Raw genomic sequence first — 23,690 nt, 5'->3', positions numbered from 1 at the left:
TCTGTCATACTATCAATAAAAGAATTTCAGATCGTAAAAAGGGCGCATTTCATTTCAACTATTCAAAGGAAGAGGGCAAGATCTACATTAGTTTACCTATTGCCAGTGAAAAGGTTATTCTCAACGATAATCTCAAGGATGTTCTTGGCTTTAAGCTCAATATAATCAATGGTAAAAGTGCCGAAAACACTAATTTCATTTTTGCTGACTACCCGCCTGCCTTCTCCAAAGACACTTTTATATTTCTCTACGCTTCATTTGTGGAAACATCTTGGGTTGGTAATTCAAATGTTCCCCTCCTACGAGTTCTTGAACGAAAAACCAATCAAGAACATATTCATCACTACAATATAAAGCATCTTCAGTATATTCCCATAAACACTTCCTATTTGGAACTCTGTCAGTTAACACTAAGAACCGAATTGGGTGATCCAATAGCAATTTCAAAAGGTTTGGCTGTGATTACATGCCATTTTCGACCCATCGTTCAAAAACAAGATGTCTAATAGAAAAGTGGTATTCACTTGTCCTGATATTGAATGCTATGTTAATACTCTTGGCCCGAGACAACATGGTAATGGAATGGACTACTTCAAGGGCCGCTCGTCAATGTCTGGCTACGGTCTTGGCAGTTGGTTTGCTAAGCTGTTTCGCTCGTCACTCCCGCTGGACAGAAAATATTGTGGAACAGCTGCGATTATTTCTACCGATTCTACGCTCACCGAGTAGGGCTTTGGCAAGGATTTTAAAAGGAGTACTTCGAAAATCCATAGGTCTAGTGGATGAACCTTGAGCGAGGGACCAAAGCAAACCGGTCCTGGTTTAAAAAGGCTAAAAAACAATACATCACTCAACAGTCTCTAGTCAGGACGGACACGTAAGACATCCCTTTTGTCAAAGAAAAGAAGGAAAAAGCCGACACGTAGTTTAAACAGAAGCCCCAGGAAGAAAATTGTTAGATCGAAACTAGATTTCTTCTCCTAAAATGTCCTACCTACCGCATAAGGATTCTCAACCTTCAATAACCGCCTCATTGAATCTATTCAATGCCGAAAATGTTGATGTGAGTGTCAAACATGGCTACTATGAACAATTTTATCCACAACAACCCCTCTCCAACAATCTCCACTTTCAACCTTATTCCACTGAAGACTACTTCGTTTATTTATTGTCAAAATTTACATATTTACAAATGAAAGTCCAGAAATCTGATAATACAATGCCAGTTCGATAAAACAATGCCAAGGGGATATCCTATGGAAATTGTATATTACACAATTTATTTCGTTAAATTAGTGTCTACATCAATGGCACGCTGGTGAGCACAAGCAACACTCTCTCCAACTATGAAAGCTATATCCATTTCATGCTGATGACACCTAAGTCATACAAGGAATTGAGAGGCACCTCCAATGGATATGAATATATTACTAATACTGATAGTACATATGCGCTTAAAAATGATAAAACTATTGAATTACATCTAGTTGGAAAAATATATCATGAAATATTTAATATACCCAAATGGCTGCCGCCCAATGTTAAAGTGGATATAAAATTGACGCTTGCACCCTCCAATTTCATATTGAGAAAAGAACTTTCTGGCAATCCCTATGAAAGTCTCTCCCTAACCTCGGCAATACTTCATGTAAGCAAACAACATGTTATGAGTTCTATTGCTTTGGCCGTGGAAAAACTGACAGCCAATGGTAACAATATTAAACTACTTGTTCCTCATACAATCACCAATCAGCGTCATATTGCCATGGGCTCACGCACCTTCACCGATTCATCCTTTATCAATGGCGAAATCCCTTCGAAATTGGCTTTGGTCTTTGTAAAAAGCGCCAGTGCAATAGGATCATGGACTGAATGTCCACATAAATTCAAGATGTTTGGACTTTCATCTCTTGTGTGCAAAGTAAACGGCATCCCACTCTACAATCTATCTTTTGATAGATCCTATAGAACATCGTATGAGTTGACCATGCAAACCCTAGATCATGATTCGCAACTATTTGAAAATTGTATAACCGAAGATATGTTTGCTAAAACACATGGTATCATTGTACTGGATTTGTTGGTTACACAGGATATGAGTATAGTACTTACGGGGAGTGTGCGTTTAGAGTGTACATTTACCGACCCAATGGCTGAGAGTATTGCACTAATCTCACTAAACCAATATGAAACCTATTGGGAAATCACTCCCGAAGGCAGTGTTCTATTAGACTTGGCGCCATGAACACCAGTCAAATAATCAATGTATTTAATATGGACCCCTACATGTCCCAGTACAAATCCTATTGTCTGCCCTCGGACTTTCTTGGAAAAATTCAAAGCGTTAACAAGACCTTGATTATTGTTAATAGCAGTCCGTCGACTGTGCTGACGGGTCATTGGCTATGCATCTATCAAACAATGAAAACGATTGAGTTTTTTGATTCTCTTGGCCTACCCTATACATTCTAAACGCCTCACATCAGCAACTATATTGAGAGCAGAGGGAAAACTTTTATTAAAAATCGAAAGAGGGCGCAGGATCTAATGACTAAAAGCTGTGGCTTCCATGCACTACTATATTTTGTGTTCCGATGTCGTGGATATACTTACAAGCAGATTCTCCACATTTATGGTGACAATCCTCGTCTGAATGACTTTCTAGTGGAAAATATCCTCTCAGACCTATATAGTATTGATTTCAGTGCCCTAAGAGTAAAGTGCTTAAAAAATGTTTGTGAATTTTTTTATTAATAAAATGCATATATATATATACAAAAAATTCTTTAAATATTAACTTTAGATTTCTACATCTTAGATGTATAGGCAAGTGTCGTGAACCACTAATGTTGGTAAATCATTTGGATTCACTGTATATTGATATTGATTGACTGCAAAGTCAGGGTCACATTTTCTACAGTATAATGTAACTTCACTCTTGTCATATCTCTTTGTATAGTAAATGATACTATTTGCATTCATATTATGAAATTCAAGAGTTTCAATCTGTCTATTTGAAGCAATATCACATACAATGTTTTCAAGTGGTGAATCACATTAGGTAACTGCAAAATAAAAATCACTTGGTTTATAGTCATATTAGGTAGTGTCGTCACAACGATGACGTAGAAACCAAATTGTCTTGTTACCCCAACAGTTGAATCGTAGACCAGATTCCTCTTCCCAGAATAATTTAAATCCACGACTATACAAATCTCGTAGAAATAAACTAAAATCAAGTTTGGGATTCTTTCCAATCATAGAGGGGTAATTATTCTCCCACTGATCACATTTATCATAGTGACAATTTGAGCACAGGTGCCCTCTATGATGAGAGTCACACACCTCCTCAAGACATGAATTACATCCTTTTATTTGTTGTGCATAGACTCTATGTAATTTACAAGTATTACATAATTTACACTTTGCACTATAGTCATCTATAATTGTACAATTCTCACATTGATTCCAACTGCCAAGAGTGTATATGCACAATGGACATATATAGAACATTTTTCGGTTTCCGATGTCAACTCACTCACAGCTAAAACGAAACTGATCCTCTTCGTTCCATAAATTCAATGAGAGGGAAATGGGGGAGAGAGGAGTAGCTCTGTAATGTTACCTGTTTCGAATGATGGGGGGAGCCATCTACATTGAATCCATTGGCAATGTTTTCAAAAGTATATCCACAATATGATTCTGCCTTGTTCCAATTAATATATCAATAAATTGACTATAAGCATTTGAATCACATTTTAAAAGTTTCATACAATAGTCCAATGGGGGAGAATCACTCCTCATTATATTGTCAATTGTCCCCCGACAAGAGAATATCCTGCGTTGAAGAGATAACTCGAGAAAATCATCATCCAAAATCAAATGTTTTTCCATAAACACTAGATTTGATCTAATTCTCTCTTTCTAAAATTTATTCATTTTTTCAATCCTTTCACTCTGACTGGTGACTCTAGACTGACCCTGATTCGTTAGGATATACGTGATCCTGTTTCCCGTTATCGGATCAATAAAATTCCCAATGGATGACACAATCAAGTTCTCGGAAATCCACTTCCCCTTCGATTACGCAATCAATTTCTCGGAAATCCACTTCCCCCTCGAGTCCTAGATCAATAACATTGTTTCCCGTTAGAATTCAATGCGCATGTGCAACCTTCGCCCCGGAGTTATTACACATAGAAACATCAAATAAATCGACCTTGGAAAAAAGAGGTCATTGACCCCATTACGCAATCATTCTCCCTAGGGAGGCTATGCCCTTATTAGGAGCCCTGTCAGTATTCTATGCCCATATAAGGAGCCCCCGTCGCGCTGGTACCCCCTCCTCTACTATTGGAAGGCTTGACATTTTTATAGTAAAGATCGAAGTGGGTATAATGTATTATTTTTTGTTGTTGCTTTTGTTTAGACCAGGGCACTTCGAATCGAAGGAGTTGTCGTGGGAACTTCGAAAAGGGCTCATTCGATTGCAATTAGAAATGGCTGCTGCCCTTTTTAGTAATCGGAAGGGATTTGAGGGCAACTAATCTCCTTCCACTCCCACCCTCCCATGCCAACCCTCCCATTTCTGTCCTTAAAATTTAACCAAATCAAAATAGCGTAAGTGTATCCAAGCTATCAATGAAAGTAAACAGATTTTTTTGCGAATGGTATCAAGTTTTCCATTTCAGGTCAACTAGAGGAGGTATGAAACTAAATTAAACAGTACTATTTGCGTCCAGATTTTTAAAAGGGTGTATATTGTTAAAAATTGGTGAAAATTTTTCTCCAGCATACAAATAGCAGGCCAAACTAAAATGTCTTAAAAAGGAAAAGATTTAAAGTATTATTTTCTTTTTCCCTGAAAAGACTATGTCAATATAAAACGAACAGAAATTAATTTAAAAAAAATTTTCCACAAAATAAGTTTTTCAAAGAAAAGTAAAGAACTCCATTAAACAAATAATGAGCCAAAAATCTACCAAGCGTGAAACTACCACAAATCAGCATCGATAAATAAATGAAACCCAAAACGACCAGAAATTACAATAATTAACCGAGTTAAACTCAAAACGAGCAGAAATTAATATAATTTGGACGCAAAACCCCTATGCCTTTCCAAGGCCAGAACAAAATTTGCAATTTGCTGAAAAAATACAAATGAATGTGCACTGTCAGTTTAATATACATATACTGATATTTAGTAATCAAAATGTTAATATTATTTGATTTATTAAAGTTATAAAAGTAAAAACGTTTATATTTTCTCAGTAGAGTGCAAATTTTGTTCTGGCCTTGGGAAGGTATAGGGGTTTTGCGCCCAACTTATGTTAATTTCTGCTCGTTTTGAGCTGGACTCGGTTAATTATTGTATATTCTGTTCGTTTTGGGTTTCATTTATTTATCGATGCAGATTTGTGGTAGTTTCACGCTTGGTAGATTATTTGATTTTATTTTTGCTCATTTTTTGTTTAATGGAGTTCTTTACTTTTCTTTGAAAAATTTATTTTTTGGAAAAAGTTTTTTAAATTAATACTTATAAGAAAAGAAATTCGGTAATGATGTTTTTCTAACTACGATTTCTACTAACCTTCAAACTTGCTTTTTTTAAGATTTTTGAATTTTTGTAATCCCTTTTTAAAATATATACAAATATTTTGCAGTTATCAGTTTTTTACTCTTTACGCAATTAAATGTCTTTTCATACTGAGGCTATTCAAAGATAGAATAGAATAGAATTTATTGACACAAAAGCCCAAAGGGCCGTGGTCAAAAAAACAAAGACACTTTCATACAAGCATAAATTGGCACAAAACTATAATCTAATCTAGTGAAATATCACTCTAATCCCTAATCTTCAAAAAAAAATACACCTTTCTCTATGCTCTATACCCATCGTCAGGAACCTTCCGAAATTTTTTATACCTGCCATATCTTTCCTTGCTAATAAATGTATTATCTCATCTCTCTCCCAAGCCTCAACCCCAAACAATTCTTTTCTTAAATCATTTAATTCACTACACTTCCCACAAAATGAACCAAATCTTCCTCTTTCCCGCAAATGGGACAGGAGTAAGGACCAGAAGCTTGTCTAACCCCTCCCAGATACTTCCTTCTGTCACCTAGGGGTAACCCCTCTGACCTAACACAAATAATCAACTTTTGTTGCCTCTTTTGAAGCCCCGCCTTAAAATACAATTCTTCTCCCCACTGATCCTTAGCTTTTGCATATAACTCCAGTTATCGGGTCTCATTCACTCGCGCATGCTACACCTGGACCTCCTGGTCCCTTAACCTCTCCCTGACCCTATTTGCAACTGCTCCTTCCTTTAATCCAATCCCTAGCCCACTTTTCCATAGCTCTGAAAATAAACAATCTTCCCATATCTTCTTTATTTGAGATGGCCACGTATCACTCTTTGGGATCCTCAGAGCTTCTAAATATGCTGCTTTTGTTATCCTTACTCTGTGCATACTCGGGATTTTCTCCCATAGTCTTATCATCCCTGCTAGTCTAGCACTTCTTAAAGAAAATAAACCTGGATCTCCTCTTAATACTAAACTATTCGTTGAAAAATGTAGACCTAAAACTCTCTTAAAATACTGAAACTGAATCTTCTCCATCGTCTCACCAGCTATGTATCCCCAAACTTAAGATACATAATGCATAGCCGATTCAATCTTTACCTGAAATATCTGCTTATGCATCTTCAGGTTCTGCATGTTTGCCAGTTGGCTAGAAATAACAGTATAGGTGGAGAACTTTCCTTTAGCAAGACTCAGCTTCAGGTGCTTTCCAAACTTACCATTTGACTAATACTTACGTCCTAAACGCATACGCTCATCCCTACAATCTAACTCTATTCTCTCCCAGTCTGCTCTATCCCTACTTGCAATCTTACCCCTTTTCTAAAAACAATTACTACTGACTTCTTTACATTCAGGCATAGTTGTTTTCTATCTGTATAGTCTTGAGTTCTATCCAACAAGAGCTGTAAAACCTCTCTAGACTTCGCCACTAGTGCCAGGTCATCTGCAAACATCAGCATGCATAGTTCACAGACATCTAATGACACCATTGGGGCTCCTTGCTTCCTAAGAAAATCCGGCAAATCATTAATAAACAACAAAAATAGCCGCGGAGAAAGGGGCAACCTTGTTTAACCCCCTATCTAGAACAAATTACATCTCAAAATTTTCCTGCAACCCTAATAACAAACTTTGAAGCTTCATACATACTTATTAAAATCCCTACAAGTGGGTATGGCAGGCCAATATTTACACAATCCTTCCTTAACAGTTCCCTGTTGACATTATCAAATGCCCCTTTTAAATCCATAAAAGCTACATACAATTTACCTCCCTTCTTATTTATAAACTTATCAACTAAACACTTTAATGTAAAAATCTGGTCAATCGTACTATGTCCCTCGCTGAATCCTGACTGCTCCGCGGCTAGCCTTTCAGTTTTCTGGAGCCAACTTCTAAGTCTGTTATCTAATACCTTCGCCATTAGCTTTCCTAGTGTGTTACCTAAATATATACATCTATAATTTTCATGTAGTTTCCTATTCCCTTTCTTAAAAATCGGCACTCCTACTGCCAGGTTTTACTCACTAGGCCAAATTCCAGGTGGAAGAACTGCTGTAAATATCAAAGAAATAATATACAATGTTACGCTTATACTATACTTCCTTAGAAATGCTGGAATACCATCAGAACCAGGTGCTGAACATCCCTTCATCTCTTTTAAACTTTTCCATGCTTCTTCTACCCTAACTGGCTCAATTAAAGCATCATCTTCTTCCTTCATAGGGCCAGAAACTTGATCTTTGATACTCTTCTTCAAATTATCTTCAAATACACACTCATTTTCCGTTGTCTCCTGCCTCTTTAATTCACTTGACCAGGTGTCCGCGCAAGTCCGGACACCTGGTCGCACCAAACTTTTGGTTTTCTTTTCTAAGGTTTTTGAATTGTTGTACTCCCTAGCTAAAATATAAACAAAAAAATTTGCAAATACCAGTTTTTTACTCTTCACGCAATTTAATGTTTTTTCATACTGAGGCTATTCAAAGATATTTGCATATTAAAGCAAGTCCGATTTCTAACGACGGTTTCTACTACGATTCAAATTTTTTGTTTTATTTTTTAGGGTTTTTGAATTGTTGTAGTCCTTTGTTAAAAAATATACAAATATTTTTACAGGTACCAGTTTTTTGCTCTTTAAGCAATTTGCTATAGATTTCTCCATACATGAAAGTCTTCGATTTTTCCACAACAGTGTGACAAGTGTCATGACTTCATTGCAATTTTTACTACATGATTTCATTTGCAAAAACCAAAATTAAGGCTCTTAACGAATTTCCTCAGACTTCTGACTTATCTAGATCGTTTTATTTTTACTAAGCATCAAACCTTCGTTTTTTTGAGGTTTTTGAACTGTTGTAATCCCTTTTTAAAATATATACAAATATTTTTGCAACTACCAGTTTTTTGCTCTTTGCACAATTTAATGTAATTTTTATACCGGTTCTTTTCAAAGATATTTGATTATTAAGCCCAATTTCAATAGCGATTTCTACCAAGCTTCAAACTTTTGGTTTTATTTTTTAAGGTTTTTGAATTGTTGTAATCCCTTGTCAAAATAGAAAATCATCAATTGTAATAATTGCAAATTTTCATTTTTTGGGCCTTTCTACTGACACTGTATAACTAGTTGAGTTCAAACCTGTAAGCTTAATCACGTAACGAGTTTATTTTATCAAACAAGAATAGCAAACTAACTTAAAATTTTCAAGTATTTGTCTAGTTTGAATTAAAACGTTAAATTTATTGCTCAGGCACTTTAATTATTTTTTCATTTACATAATGAATTTATCGATTCTGAACTGAAATTAAAAAAAATTCAACTTTATTTCATGTCTTAAAAAGAAATTGCTTATACACTTATAAGAAAAGAAATTCGATAAGGATGTTTTCCTAACAATGATTTCTACTAAGCTTCAAACTTTTCGTTTTCTTTTTTATGGTTTTTGAATTATTGTAATCCCCGGTTAAACATATGAAAATATTTTTGTTATTATCAGTTTTTCGGTCTTTACGCAATTTAATGTCTTTTCATACTGCTATCTATTCAAAGATATTTGATTGTTACCGCAAGTCCGATTCCTAACAACGATTTCTACTATGCTTCAAGCTTTTTGTTTTCTTTTTTAAGGTTTTAGAATTGTTGTAATCACTTGTCAAAATATATGCAAATATATAAAATTAAGGCTCTTGAAATTTTTTTTCAAACTTATGACCTATCTAGATCGTTTTTTTAGGCCGGAATATCTCAGGTTGCCAATTTACCCCACTTTTTCATTTTTCATACATAAAATATATATGAAACTCTTTCATTTTCCTCTATATCTTTTCCTGCAACTCTATCTCGGCTTAGCAAATTCTCAAAATGTTCTGCTCATCTCTCTTTAATTATTTCCTTGTCGCTAATTGTGGCCTCATTCCTATCTTTAACTGGACCTAGTCCGGATTGACTACTCCCGCTCAATTTATTAACATGCCAGTACAATATTTTACTATTATGCCGTCTAGCTGCATCTTCCAGATCCTCGGCAAATTTATCCATGGCTTCCACTTCAGATCTCCTCAGTTTATTTTAATGCCTTCTCCGCTTTCTTTACGTTCCTTTTGTTTTCATATGATCTATCACTCAGATAATTCTTGTACAAGTCCTTTCTACTTTCTGTTAAACATCAAACTTTTTCACTAATATTCTTAGCTGTAATCCTAACTTTCTTCCCTAAGACACCTTCAGCAACTTCACAAATTATTTTTCTAAAATTATTCCAACCATCTTCCATATTATCAAATTTTAAACTCTCAAATTTAGTATTCAACTGTTCCTGGAAAGTTTCTCTCAAATTCTCATCCTGGAGTCTACCAGCATCATAACTTCCTGGGAGGTACTTACCCTTCCGAAATTTCAGCTTTAAATTAACCCTTGGCACTACTAGATTGTGATCTTTTTAACATCAATAACGACACTCCTATATACCCTAGTATCTTGTATTGATCCTGCCAGTCTTCGGTTTACTATAACATAATCAATAAGGTTTGCTGTCTTACCATCACTGAATACCATGTTAACTTATGAGCCTTTTTATGACCAAACACCGTATTGGTTATAACTAGATTGTTATACCTACAAAATTGCAAAAGTCTGTATCAATTTCTGTTTTCTTTTCCTAAACCAAATTTACCTAGGCTAGGATAGGCAACAATCTATCCCTATTTCTACCAACCTTGGTGTTAAAATCTCCTAGTAAGAACATCATATTTCGATCTTGGACCCTGTCTATTCGCTCCTGTAACTGTAAGTAAAATTCATCTCAGTCACAAGTATCTCCGTCAGTCGGTTCTACAGGGGCATATACTACTATAACTGATACCCTGAGCTTTTTAGTCATAAAATGAGCAATTACTATTCTATTATTAGTACCTTCCCAAGCTTAAACAAGACTTAGGAGCCCTACTCCCTGTCTATGTACCCAATCCTGCCTGAGTAAACAGAGTATCTGAAACTCCATGCAGCAAAACGTGGAGTGAACCCTTCATATACCAGAGCCCTTCAAGACATATATTCTCGTCTTAAAGTTCGCCTAATACTTCACCCATTATCTAAAGATGACGGCTGTTACTGTCTACGCGCCAACCCCTGATATTTTTGTCAACGCCGAAAAAGGTAGCCGTCAAGGTGCTGTTTCTTCCCCTTCAGTCTTCAGTAATGGAGGTCTGGATGCATAGCCAGCTGTTCCAACATCTCTCATCTTTGCGGATCTTGATTTATCTCTCGCATGTTATGTGGACGACATTCTGAATTTGACCTGCACTATCCAGAACACTAGGGAGATTTTCGCAACGCTACAATCTGAGTATGCAAAACAAGGTTTTCAGTTCAATGCTGAAAAGTCAGAAGTTGCATTCTTTTGCTGGAAGCAAGCGTCGCCTAGGAAAATTCCTCTCAGAAATTGTAGGATTAAGCCAGTAGATCATATTACCTACCTCGGTGTTCCCATTGGTTCGTCAATAATGCAAAGGCGACCACTTTTAATTGCTCACATTGAACGCAGAGTTGGGTTATCATATGCTTCCTTTGTAACGAATAAGTTACGCTTCAACCGCCGTCTTCTTTCGAAACTTTTCAACTCTGTCGCTCTACCAAATTATCTGTACATATCGCAGTTTTGAAAAATGTTCATAAAATCTGACAAGTCAAAAATTCGTTCAGTCTTCTTCCGGTATGCAAAATGTCCTGTACGTTTTCCCCCTTGGATCCGGAACTCTTATCTAGAGAAAATTCAGCATTGCTGAATATATATATATATATATTTATATATATATATATATATATATATATATATATATATATATATATATATATATATATATATATATATATATATATATATATATATATATATATATATATATATATATATATATATATATATATATATATATATATATAATGCATATTTTAATGAAATTGCTCTTTCATTTTTCTTTTTAGGCTTTTGCATATATACAGAGTTTTCGGACTAACTAGAAGGGGTTTAAATGTATAGCCGGTTCCAGGAGCCAATAAAGCAGTTTGTTTTATAACCCAGCTCAGACCCGTAATGTCTGTCTTGTTCCAGGTTTGAATTTAGGTTCACTGACTTATGGGGTGTTAATATGGATAGTGCTAATCTCGTTTCGTAGATTTATACATTTTGAATAATTTTACTAATAGGCATGTATTTCACAAGTTTTACCTAAGATAGGAATACCATAAAACAGCTTTATGGTAGACGCTTCACCTCGCCGGGTAAGGAATTTTAAAGCGTCGAAACCCATTAAGGCAGGTGGTATTCCTCTGAGGATCCTTAAAGGAAGGTAATCACTTTGAAATATTTCATTAGTTTTACGGTGCCTTTGCTCGTGAATTTACAACAACTTACATTCATTACTGACGACTTAGCATGGATTTGAACATTTTGATTTTGTTGACGATTCGATTATGCTTTTTTGTCCTAGTTAATTGGATAGATAAGTAAGGTCAAGACCTCGTTCAAGTGCTCTTATTTATTTCAAGTGCTAATATATTTTTATTGTTCATTTAGTGTTTTAGATGCTATTTTTTGTCTAATCTATAGGCTACCAAAGCAACGGTTATAAAGAACCTAATCTCTGTTTATTGCAAGCTTTTGATTGCAAACTGTGTACTCTTGGCCTGGTGCTCTACCTACTGTTCTTCAAATCTTTGTTCTATAAAACTTATTATATATCCTTAAAGAAAAATCTGTCTGGAAAAAAAAGAACTTCCTTAATTATTGTGTATAATAAATCTTGTGTTTTTTTTTTCAATTCTAGGGTGGTACCATAATTGGATCAGTTCGCTGTAAGGATTTTCGAGAGAGGGAAGGACGACTGAAGGCGGCGAGAAATTTGATCAACAGAGGCATAAAAAACTTGGTTGTCATTGGTGGAGATGGTTCTCTTACTGGTGCTAATTTATTTAGACAAGAATGGTCTTCACTTGTTGACGAACTGGCTGAAAAACGTAATTACCTAGTTCATTTATTCGTGTGTTCTCGTTAATGACTTTTAATCCCCTTACATTTTTTGCTAAGTTTCAAATATAAACATTAATTTTTATAATCGGTAATACTCCGTCTCCTAAAAAAAAATTACGCGACATTATACAACAGGCAGGCCTAGTTCAAGCAAGTATTTCTCCATTTAACTATCAAGGTCATTTGTTGCGGTGTTAAAGGAGATTATATATATATATATATATATATATATATATATATATATATATATATATATATATATATATATATATATATGTAAAACTACGTTTTTTCTGTTTTTTTTTTATCTTTAACTTTTGCTAGCGTTTGTCTTTTTTCATAACGAAAAACATAACGCCAAACTTTTTTTTTTTTTTTTTTACAGAGGCTGAGGAATATTCTTGTTTATAGCTTTTTCATCGCTTGGAGCTTTATAAAATGTTGAAGGTCGACTTTTGCTCTGGCTTGTCTTTTTCCATTATGGAATACATGTCGCCGAAACTTTGTTTTTTAATAATGGCATGGTAAGCATTGATGACCTTATTCATGTCAAAATTGCAAACCCAGTCATCATTACCAACATATACAATTTTGGCAAGTTTTGATTCTCGCTGTCGCTTACCTTCTAACCTTATTTTTCTTTCTTCTTCATTTTGGATTTGCATTACTTCAGACAATTTGCCAATGCCCTTTGTTTAACTGTTCTTATTGGTCTAATTTTACATGATGGTCCAGGTTTTAGATTTTTTAATTGTTCAGGTGGTGGGACAAGAACTTATTTTTCTTCCAACGAATTATCATTTATAACGCTTGAAAATTGTTGTTTGTCTTGTCGTATTTGATAGTCTAGGTTGTTGATTTTCACCCATTGTGGATTTAATTTGTTCGGGTTGTTCTCTTAGTCTTATCCGTTTGATAGTTCAGATGGTTCCAAAGAATCGTCATTTGTATTCTCATCGCTATCATTTTCAATTTTGGCACGTTTTGATTCTCGCTGTTGCATATCTTCAAACCCAATTTTTATTTCTTCTTCATTTTAGATTTTCATTACTTCAGACAATTTACCAATGCCCTTTGCTTTAGCTGCCCTTATTGGTCTAGTTTTACATGATAGATCCAGATTTTACACTTGTTAACTGTTCAGGAGGTGAAACAAAAACTTCTTTTTTATCCAACAAATTATCATTTATAACACTTACAAATATCCGTTTTTTGGGTCTTGTCTCATTAGATAGACTAGGTTGTGGATTTTCACCCATTGTGAATTTAGTTTGTTTGGGTTGTTCTCTTGGTCTTGTCATGTTTGATAAATCAGGTGGTTCCAAAAAATCATCATTTGTATTCTCATCACTATTATTTTCAATTTTGACACTGAAATTACTTAAATTCTTTAAAAAAACATCGCTATTTTATTGTCTAGGAGAAATAACAGCTGAAGACAAAAACAAATCCTCTAATTTGTTTATCGTTGGAATGGTGGGGTCTATCGACAACGACTTTTGTGGAATTGACATGACTATTGGAACCGACTCGGCTCTTCATCGTATCATCGAATCAATTGATGCAATCACTTTCACTGCTTACTCTCACCAAAGGACTTTCATTATGGAAGTAATGGGAAGACACAGTGGGTAAGTCACTGTTATTCTCTTCAGTGCTAAAAATAAAATGGAGGAAGATATTCTTAGTCTAAAACTGGAGGGATGGGGCCTAGACTAAAAATGAAAAATCTGGGTGTGACTTTGGTGTCAAAAATTCAAAAAGTGTGTTTTTTGGCCCAAAGTTCCCAAGTTTTCTGTTGGTCGGACTAAAGAGGAAGAAACGACTCCTTTTAAAGAGGAATAGAGGATTTTCCTATCCCCTCATTTTTACAGTATTTTGAAGTCAAATATTTGTATAATATCTAAAAAGTTAAAGTGGGCACTGGATGAGGTACTAAGTTAACTGAATGAGTTGACATGAATCCGTTAAGAATAAGTACTTCAGAACAAGAAAGTATTATGTCTTGCCAAATTGGAATAGACTAATTACTATACTTATTATACTATTCCAGCATTCATTCAACTTAATTTATTTTTTTCTTAGGAAAAAAGGAGTTAGCGGAGTGATATGAGCTCTTAAACGTCAAATAAGTCCGTCTCTTTTTTATTTATTTTTTCCTACGAAAATTTTGAGCTAGATAGAATGTTTAAACGACTTAAATGTTAGTTTCCAAAAATTTCTTATAACGGAGTTGATTTCTTGAATTTGAACATTTTTCTTCTATATATTTGTACTTTCATTTCTATTTTCTTTGGGATTTAGTCTGAATTTTTTGACGTGAAAACTCCTTTGATTAAATTATATTCTGTTAACGATGACAAATTTTATATTAACTTTTATTTTTATAATTCTTTTAGTTTTCAGTATTCTAGGTTTTTACATCTATTTCACGACGTGTAAGCCTTTATTGTATTCTTTTTAGATAGTATACAAGTGAAGGTAGAAATTTTTTAGCCTTGGTTTTACTCCCACTACTTTTTGAAACTGGTGAAAAGCAGATGTTATTTAATTTATGCGTTTTATTGAGGGATTTTTTGTCTCTACAATAATGTCTGGATTCACTGATAAATTACATGACGAAAGTGTATAAAATTCTTTTTTCTACTTTGAACAAAATTTCAAACTTGAAAGGCATGCTTCAAAACTGCTGAAATATATGAATGATTGTCTTAATCCTCAGGTTAAAAGATTTCTGCAAAATATTAAAATTGATAAAGCACTATTGTTTAAAGTAAATACAGACACGTCAAGCTAAAGATATATGATATATTGAAGTGTATCTTTTACGACCCTTGACTAAATTTCCCTTCAAGTCTGTATTTTACAATCAACATAAAAAATCAAATAATTACAATGTACCAATCCTATTTATTTGCAAAATTTTCTAATTATTTAGAATTAAAGCTCTGTCCAGGCCCTAATGTACATATTACCGTAAGAGCGCCTAATTCACATAAGTCAAAATCAGTTTACATTATCAATAATGTAACCTTCACTGAGTGGAAATAAGTCTGGATTTTAAATGTATTTTGGCAGGATTTTAAGCGTATTTTACCACAAGGACAGAATTTTAATGAATCAAAAAGCGACAAGTCTGCTACCCTTTGTTTCTTATGACAGTCGCTTGGATGAAGTAAACCGGCGAACTTTTACCTCCAATGAATCAATTAGTATGGCATTTTTTTAGAAGGGAACTTACGGTCATCCCAGTCGCACCTACAGGGACCCCAATGCTCCTCTCCCCAGCTTTTTGCCCCTGTCCCCCTTTTTTTTTGATTTTTTTTTAATATTTTTTTTTAACTTAGAATCTTTTTTAGCTTAGAAATTTTTTCAGCCTTTTTAGGACTTATAAAATTTTTCAACTTTTTTTAATGTCTTAAAATGACATTAAATATACTTATAACAAAAGAAATTTACTTGGGTTATTTTCGAAATGCTAGTCGTGATTTTTCCTTTTAGAAATTGATGTTTATAGTGACATTTTTTTTTTCACTTAGTTGTTTTGAACATAGAAATTTTTTCATCTTTTTTTTCATATCTTAAGATGACGGTATATTAGCAACAAAGGAAATTCATTTGTGATATTTTAGAAATACAAAATGAAAATGATATATGTATGTTATTCATGATTTTTTTTTGGAAAATTAGTGTTTGTTGTGAATTTTTTTTTTGTTTTTTTTTTAACTTAGAATTTTTTTCAACTTTTTCTTTTCATGTCTAGAAAATGACAACATATTTACAGCAAAATAAATTCACTTGTGATATACGTATGTTAGCCATGATTTTTTCTTTTAGAAAAATAGTGTTTGTAGTGATATTTTTTTGGAACTTAGAAATGTTCATAAGAATCTGGATGTTTCAACCATAAGTAGGGAGCTATCAACGAATCCGAGAGGGAGTCCATATATGGGCATGTAATACTGACAGAAGCTTACAACATTGCCGGATAAGAGAGGTACTATTTGGTAATTTGAAGCACTATTTTCAAGGTCGATTTATTTGTTGTTTCTAGGTGTAATGACTCTGGGGCGAAGTTTGCACATGCGCATTGATGGGGAAAGATGTATTGATCGACTCGAGGGGAAGTGGATTTCTGAGAAATTGGTTTACATAATCGAGAGGAGAGAATTTCTGAGAAATTGATTTACATAATCGACTAGGACAAGAGGGGAAACATTATGGCTTTTTTATCTTTAGGTCTGAGGGATAAATGACATCACTTGTTTCCTAGGAATTATACGGGACTCTAAAGAGATAGAAATTCCATTTTTAAATATGGCTTCTCTGATCTTTAGACTTAGCGATAAATTAATATTCTACCGAAGCCTTAATAGAGTAACCAAGAACACCTTAGAGATGAAGAGATTAACGCAGGAATTTTTTCCTGGGAATTGAAATGTGGAAGCGAAGGGATGCCAAAACAAAAGGAACACGCAGAAATTACGTTTAGGGATTATTTGGGCGAAACCGTTTGAGACATTTTAGAAGATGATTTAGGCGAAACAGTTTGAGACATTTTAAAAGATGATTTGGGTGAAACCGTTTGAGACATTTTAGAAGATGATTTTAGAAGATGATTTGGGTGAAACTTTGTGGTCGTTATAGTACACAAGTTCCATTTGAACAATGTTGTAAGGTCCCCTACCCCAACCCCAGAGGGCCCCCCTAACCCAAACCCAAAGGTCCCCCGGTGCCCCCAAACGGCCCCCGCGTCCCAAAGGGCCCCCGGATCCCCCAAAGGGCCCCCCGGCACCTCCAAAGGAGGCTCTAAGAGCTCCCCTCCCTAGTTTAGAGTTTTAGTTTGATATTAGCTTACAGTTTTAGTTGGAGTTATAATTTAGTTTATTATAGCTCAGAGTCTAGAGTTTCAAGTAAGACTCTCAGCACTTAGAGTTTTAGTTAGAGTTATATTCTATTTTAGTTTTAGTTAAGTGTTTTGAACTTGTAGTTTAGTTTTAGCTAAACGTTTTAGTTTAGAATTTTAGCCTAGAGTCTTAGCTTATAGTCTTTCGTTGCAATTTTAGTGTAGTTAAGTATTAGTTAAGAATTTTAGTTTAGAGCTGTAGTTTTGTTTTAGAAAAGTATTTTAGTTTAGAGTTGTAGTTTAATTTTAGTTAAGAGTTTTAGTTTAGAGTTTTAGCTTAGAGTCTTAGCTTAGAGTTTTAGTTAGAATTATAGTTTATTTTAATTTTAGTTAATAGTCTTAGTTTAGACTTTAGAGTTTAGAGTTTTAGTTAGAGTTAAAGTTTAGTTTAATTTTTGTTATGAGTCTTAGTTCAGAGTTATAGTTTAGTTTTAGTTAAGAGTTTTAGTTTAGAGTTTCAGTTTGGTATTAGCTTACAGTTTTAGTTAGAGTTATAGTAGTTAAGAGTTTTAGTTGGTAGTTTAGAGTTTTACTTTAGAGTGATAGCTTAGAGTTTTAGTTAGAGTTATAGTTTAGTTTAGTTTTAGTCAAGAGTTTTTCTTTAGAGTTTAGAGTCTTAGCTTAGAGTTTTAGTTAGAATTTAGAGTTTTAGTTTGGTATTAGCTTACAGTTTTAGTTAGAGTTATAGTAGTTAAGAGTTTTAGTTTTGAGTTTTAATTTTGAGTCTTAGCTTAAAGTTTTAGTTAAGAGTTTTTTGTTTAGAGTTTAGAGTCTTGGCTTAGAGTTTTAGTTAGAGTTTTAGTTTAGAGTCTTAGCTTAGATTTTTAGTTCTATTTATAGTTTAGTTTAGTTATAGTTGAGAATTTAGAGTTTTAGTTTAGAGTCTTAGCTTAGAGTTTTAGTTGGATTTTAGAGTTTTACTTTGGTTTTAGTTAGGAGCTTTAGTTTAGATCTCTAGTTTAGTTTTACTTAAGAGTTTATAGTTTTAGTTTACAGTTTTACTTTAGAGTTTTAGTTAGAGTTACAGTTTTAGTTTAGTTTTCGTTAAGAGTTTTATTTTAGTTATTGGAGTTTTATTTTTGAGTCTTAGCTTAGAGTTATAGTTAGAGTTATAGTTTAGTTTAGTTTTAATTCAGAGTTTTACTTAAGAGCTTTAGCTTAGAGTTTTAGTTAGAGTTATAGTTTAATTTAGTTTTAGTTAAGAATTTTAGTTTAGAGGTGTTATTTAGTTTTAGATAAGAGTTTTAGTTTAGAGTTTTCGTTGCACTTTTAGTTTAGTTTAATTTTAGATAAGAGTTCTAGTTTAAAGTTTCATTATTAGGTATTAGCTTACAGTTTTTGTTTAGAGTTTAGAGTCTTAGCTTAGAGTTTTAGTTAGAGTTTAAATTTTTAGATTAGAGTCTTAGCTTAGAGTTTTAGTTCTATTTATAGTTTAGTTTAGTTTTAGTTGAGAATTTAGAGTTTTAGTTTAGAGTCTTAGCTTAGAGTTTTTGTTAGAGTTATAGTTTAGTTTAGTTTTAAATAGGAGCTTGAGTTTAGATCTCTAATTTAGTTATACTTAAGAGTTTAGTTTAGAGTTTATAGTTTTAGTTTTCAGTTTTACTTTAGAGTTTTAGTTTTAGTTAGAGTTATAGTTTTAGTTTAGTTTTAGTTAAGAGTTTTAGTTTAGTAATTGGAGTTTTAGTTTTGAGTCTTAGCTTAGAGTTATAGTTAGAGTTATAGTTTAGTTTAGTTTTAAGTCCGAGTTTTAGTTTAGAGTCTTAGCTTAGAGTTTTAGTTCTATTTATAGTTTAGTTTAGTTTTAGTTGAGAATTTAGAGTTTTAGTTTATAGTATTATATTATAGTTTTTGTTAGAGTTATAGTTTAGTTTAGTTTAGATATTGAAGTTTTAGTTTTGAGTCTTAGCTTAGAGTTTTATTTAGAGTTATAGTTTAGTTTAGTTTTAATTCAAAGTTTTAGTTTAGAGTCTTAGCTTAGAGTTTTTCTTAGAGTTATAGCTTAGTTTAGTTTTAGTTAGGAATTTCAGTTTAGAGGTATTGTTTAGTTTTAGATAGGAGTTTTAGTTTAGAGTTTAGAGTTTTAGTTAGAATTATAGTTTAGTTTAGTTTAGAGTCTAGAGTTTTAATTCAGATAGTTAGCTTAGAATTTCAGATAGATCTAGATTTCAATTTAGATTTAGTCAAGAGTTCTATTTAATACTTATAGTATAGTTTTAGTTTAGGGTTATATTTTAGAGTTGTAATTTATATTTATTTTTAGTTTTAAAGAGTTGTAGTTTAGAGTTGTTGTTTACTTTTAATTAATAGTTTTAGTTAAGAGTTGTTGTTTAGTTTTAGATAAGAGTTTTAGTTTAGAGTTGTTGTTTAGTTTTAGTTAAGAGTTTAGTTTAGAGTTGTATTTTAGTTTAGTTTTCGTTAAGAGTTTTAGTTTAGAGTTGTTGTTTAGTTTTAGATATGAGTTGTAGTTTAGTTAAAAAAGTTTTAGATAGAGTTATAGTAGTTAAGAGTTTTAGTTTAGAGTTTTAGTTAAGAGTCTTAGCTTAGAGTTTTAGTTAGAGTTATAGTTTAGTTTACTTTTAGTTAAGAGTTTTTGTTTAGAGTTTAGAGTCTTAGCTTAGAGTTTTAGTTAGAGTTTAGAGTTTGAGTTTAGAGTCTTAGCTTATAGTTTTAGTTCTATTTATAGTTTAATTTAGTTTTAGTTGAGAATTTAGAGTTTTAGTTTATAGTCTTAGATTAGATTTTTTTTGTTAGAGTTATATTTTAGTTTAGATATTGGAGTTTTAGTTTTGAGTCTTAACTTAGAGTTTTAGTTAGAGTTATAGTTTTTTAGTTTTAATTCAGAGTTTTAGTTTAGAGTTTTAGTTAGAGTTATAGTTTAGTTTATATTTTAGTTAAGAGTTTTAGTTTAGACTTCAGAGTTTTAGTTTAGAGTTTTAGTTAGAGTTATAGTTTAGCTTAATTTTTGTTAAGAATTTTAGTTTAGAGTTGTAGTTTATTTTTAGTTAAGAGTCTTAGTTTAGAGTTGTAGTTTAGTTTAGTTTTAGTTAAGAGTTTCTGGACTTGTAGTATAGTTTTAGCTAAACGTTTTAGCTCCGAGTTTTAGCCTAGAGTCATAGCTTAAAGTTTTTCCTTGCACTTTTAGTTAAGTTTAGTTTTAGATAAGAGTTTTAGTTTAGAATTTCAGTTTGATTTTAGCTTACAGTTTTAGTTAGAGTTATAGTTTAGTTTAGTTGTAGTTCAGAGTCTACTTTAGTTTCAGTTGAGAATTAAGAATTTTAGTTTAGAGTCTTAGCGTATGAGTTTTTTTGTTACAGTTATAGTTTAGTTTAGATATTGGAGTTTTAGTTTTGAGTCTTAGCTTAGAGTTTCAGTTAGAGGTATAGGTTTGTTGTAATTCAGAGTTTTAGTTTAGAGTCTTAGCTTAGAGTTTTAGTTAGAGTTATAGTTTAGTTTAGTTTTAGTTAAGAGTTTTAGTTTAGACTTCAGAGTTTTAGTTTAGAGTTTTAGTTAGAGTTATAGTTTAGCTTAGTTTTTGTTAAGGGTTTTAGTTTAGAGTTGTAGTTTAGTTTTAGTTAAGAGTTTTAGTTTAGAGTTGTAGTTTAGTTTAGTTTTAGTTAAGAGTTTCTAGACTTGCAGTTTAGTTTTAGCTAAAAGTTTTAATTTAGAGTTTTAGCCTAGAGTCATAGCTTAGAGTCGTTCCATGCACTTTTAGTTTAGTTTAGTTTTAGATAAGAGTTTTAGTTTAGAGTTTCGGTTTGGTATTAGCTTACAGGTTTAGTTAGAGATTATAGTAGTTAAAAGTTTTAGTTTAGAGTTTTAGTTTGAAGTCTTAGCTTAGAGTTTTAGTTAGAGCTATAGTTTAGTTTAGTTTTAGTTAAGAGTATTAGTTTTGAGTCTTAGCTTAGAGTTTTAGTTAGAGTTATAGTTTAGTTTAGTTTTAGTTAAGAATATTAGGTTAAAGATGTTGTTTAGTTTTAGAGAAGAGTTTTACTTTAGAGTTTAGAGTTTAAGTTTAGTTCTAGTTTAGAGTCTAGAGTTTTAATTTAGAGTGTTAGCTTAGAGTTTTAGGTAGAGTTATAGTTTACTTTAGTTTTAGTTTAGAGTTATAGTTAGTTTAGTTTTAGTTAGGAGCATTAGTTTAGATATCGAGTTTAGTTTTACCTAAGAGTTTTAGTTAGATTCTATAGTTCTACTTTAGAGTTTCTGTTAGAGTTTTACATTGAGTTTAGTTTTAGCTACGAGTTTTAGTTTAGAAATTGGAGTATTAGTTTTGAGTCTTAGATTAGAGTTTTATTTATAGTTATAGTTTAGTTTAGTTTTGGTTCAGAGTTTTAGTTTAGAGTCTTAGCTAGAGTTTTAGTTAGAGTTATAGTTTAGTTTAGTTTTAGTTAAGAATTTTAGTATAGAGGTGTTGTTTAGTTTTAGATAAGAGTTTTAGTTAGAGTTATAGTTTAGTTTAGTTCTAATTTAGAGTCTATTTTTAATTTAGAGTGTCAGTTTAAAGTTTTAGTTAAGTTATAGTTTACTTTAGTTTTAGTTAATAGTTTTAGTTTAGACTTTTAGTTTAGTTTTAGTTTAGAGTTGTATATTAGTTTTAGTAAAGAATTTTAGTTTAGAGTTGTAGTTTAGTTTTAGTTAAGATTTTTAGTTTAGAGTTTAGAGTCTTGGCTTAAAGTTTTATATTAGAGTTTTATTTAGAGTTATAGTATATTATAGTTTTAGTTAAGATTTTTAGTTTAGACTTCAGAGTTTTAGTTTTTAGTTTAGAGTTTTAGTTAAAGTTAAAGTTTAGTTTAATTTTAGTTAAGAATTTTAGTTTTGAGTTATAGTTTAGTTTAGTTGTAGTTCAGAGTTTAGAGTTTCAAGTTAGACTCTCTGCACTTAGAGTTTTAGTTAGAGTTATATTTTATTTTAGATATTGTTAAGTGTTTTTGGACCTGTAGTTTATTTTTAGCTAAACGTTATAGTTCAGAGTTTTAGCCTAGAGTCATAGCTAAGAGATTTTCATTGCACTTTTAGTTTAGGTTAGTTTTAGATATGAGTTTTAATTTAGAGTTTCAGTTTGGTCTTAATTTACAGTTTTAGTTAGAGTTATAGTAGCTAAGAGTTTTAGTTTACAGTTTTGAGTTTTGGTTTAGAGTCTTAGCTTAGAGTTTTAGTTAGAGGCATAGTTTAGTATAGCTCTAGTTAAGAGTTCTAGTTTAGGGTTTTAGCTTGGAGTTTAGAGTTTTTGTTTAGAGTCTTAGCTTAGAGTTTTAGTTAGAGTTATAGTTTTAGTTAAGAGTTTTATTTTAGAGTTATAGTTTAGTAAGGACTTTTAGTTTAGAGTTTTAGTTTAGCGTCTTAGGTTTCTCCACGTTTAAGTTAGGTTAGGTTAGGTACAGCTGCGTACGTAGGCTAACCTAGCCTAACTTAGACCTAACCTAAGTCTAACCGAAGCTCATGATAACCTAACCTAACTTAAACGTGGAGAAACCTAAGACGCTAAACTAAAACTCTAAACTCTAAAAACAAACTCTTAACTAAACTATAACTCTAAACTAAAACTCTTAACTAAAACTAAACTAAAACTATAACTCTAACTGAAACTCTAACCTAAGACTCTAAACTAGAACTTTAAACTCCAAGCTAAAACACTAAACTAGAACTCTTAACTAGAGCTAGAGCTCTCAGAGCTCTAGACTAGAGCTCTAAACAAAAACTCTAACTAAAACTGTAAATTAATACCAAACTGAAACTCTAAACTAAAACTCATATCTAAAACTAAACTAAACTAAAAGTGCAATGAAAAACTCTAAGCTATGACTCTCGACTAAAACTCTTAACTAAAACTAAACTAAAACTATAACTCTAACTAAAACTCTAACCTAAGACTCTAAAATAAAACTCTAAACTCCAAGCTGAAACCCTAAATTAGAAATCTTAACTAAAGCTATACTAAACTATAGCTCTAACTAAAACACTAGGCTAAGACTCTAAACTAAAACTCTAAACTTTAAACTAAAACTCTTAGCTACTATAACTCTCACTAAAACTGTAAACTAATACCAAACTGAAACTCTAAACTAAAACTCATATCTAAAAATAAACTAAACTAAAAGTGCAATGAAAAACTCTAAGCTATGACTCTAGGCTAAAACTCTAAACTATAACGTTTAGCTAAA

General features: G+C 32.3%; 1 protein-coding gene across 1 annotated transcript in view; it reads left to right on the top strand.

Moving 5' to 3' along the window:
* Positions 1–12,480: 12,480 nt before the first annotated feature.
* LOC148939448 (ATP-dependent 6-phosphofructokinase-like) overlaps positions 12,481–23,690 on the top strand; it is a 255,175-nt gene continuing 243,965 nt past the window's right edge. The window contains exons 1-2 of the mRNA XM_089107083.1: positions 12,481–12,607; positions 14,041–14,251. Of these exons, the coding sequence (XP_088963209.1) occupies positions 14,094–14,251 (158 nt within the window). The 5' untranslated portion in view covers positions 12,481–12,607; positions 14,041–14,093. The remainder of the gene's footprint in view (positions 12,608–14,040; positions 14,252–23,690) is intronic.

Source organism: Artemia sp. Qi Xiang Cuo, chromosome 21 (genome assembly GCF_049724085.1).
Source record: "Artemia sp. Qi Xiang Cuo chromosome 21, ASM4972408v1, whole genome shotgun sequence".
In the NCBI taxonomy this organism is placed as follows: domain Eukaryota; kingdom Metazoa; phylum Arthropoda; class Branchiopoda; order Anostraca; family Artemiidae; genus Artemia; species Artemia sp. Qi Xiang Cuo.
This window is presented reverse-complemented; position numbering and strand designations above follow the sequence as displayed.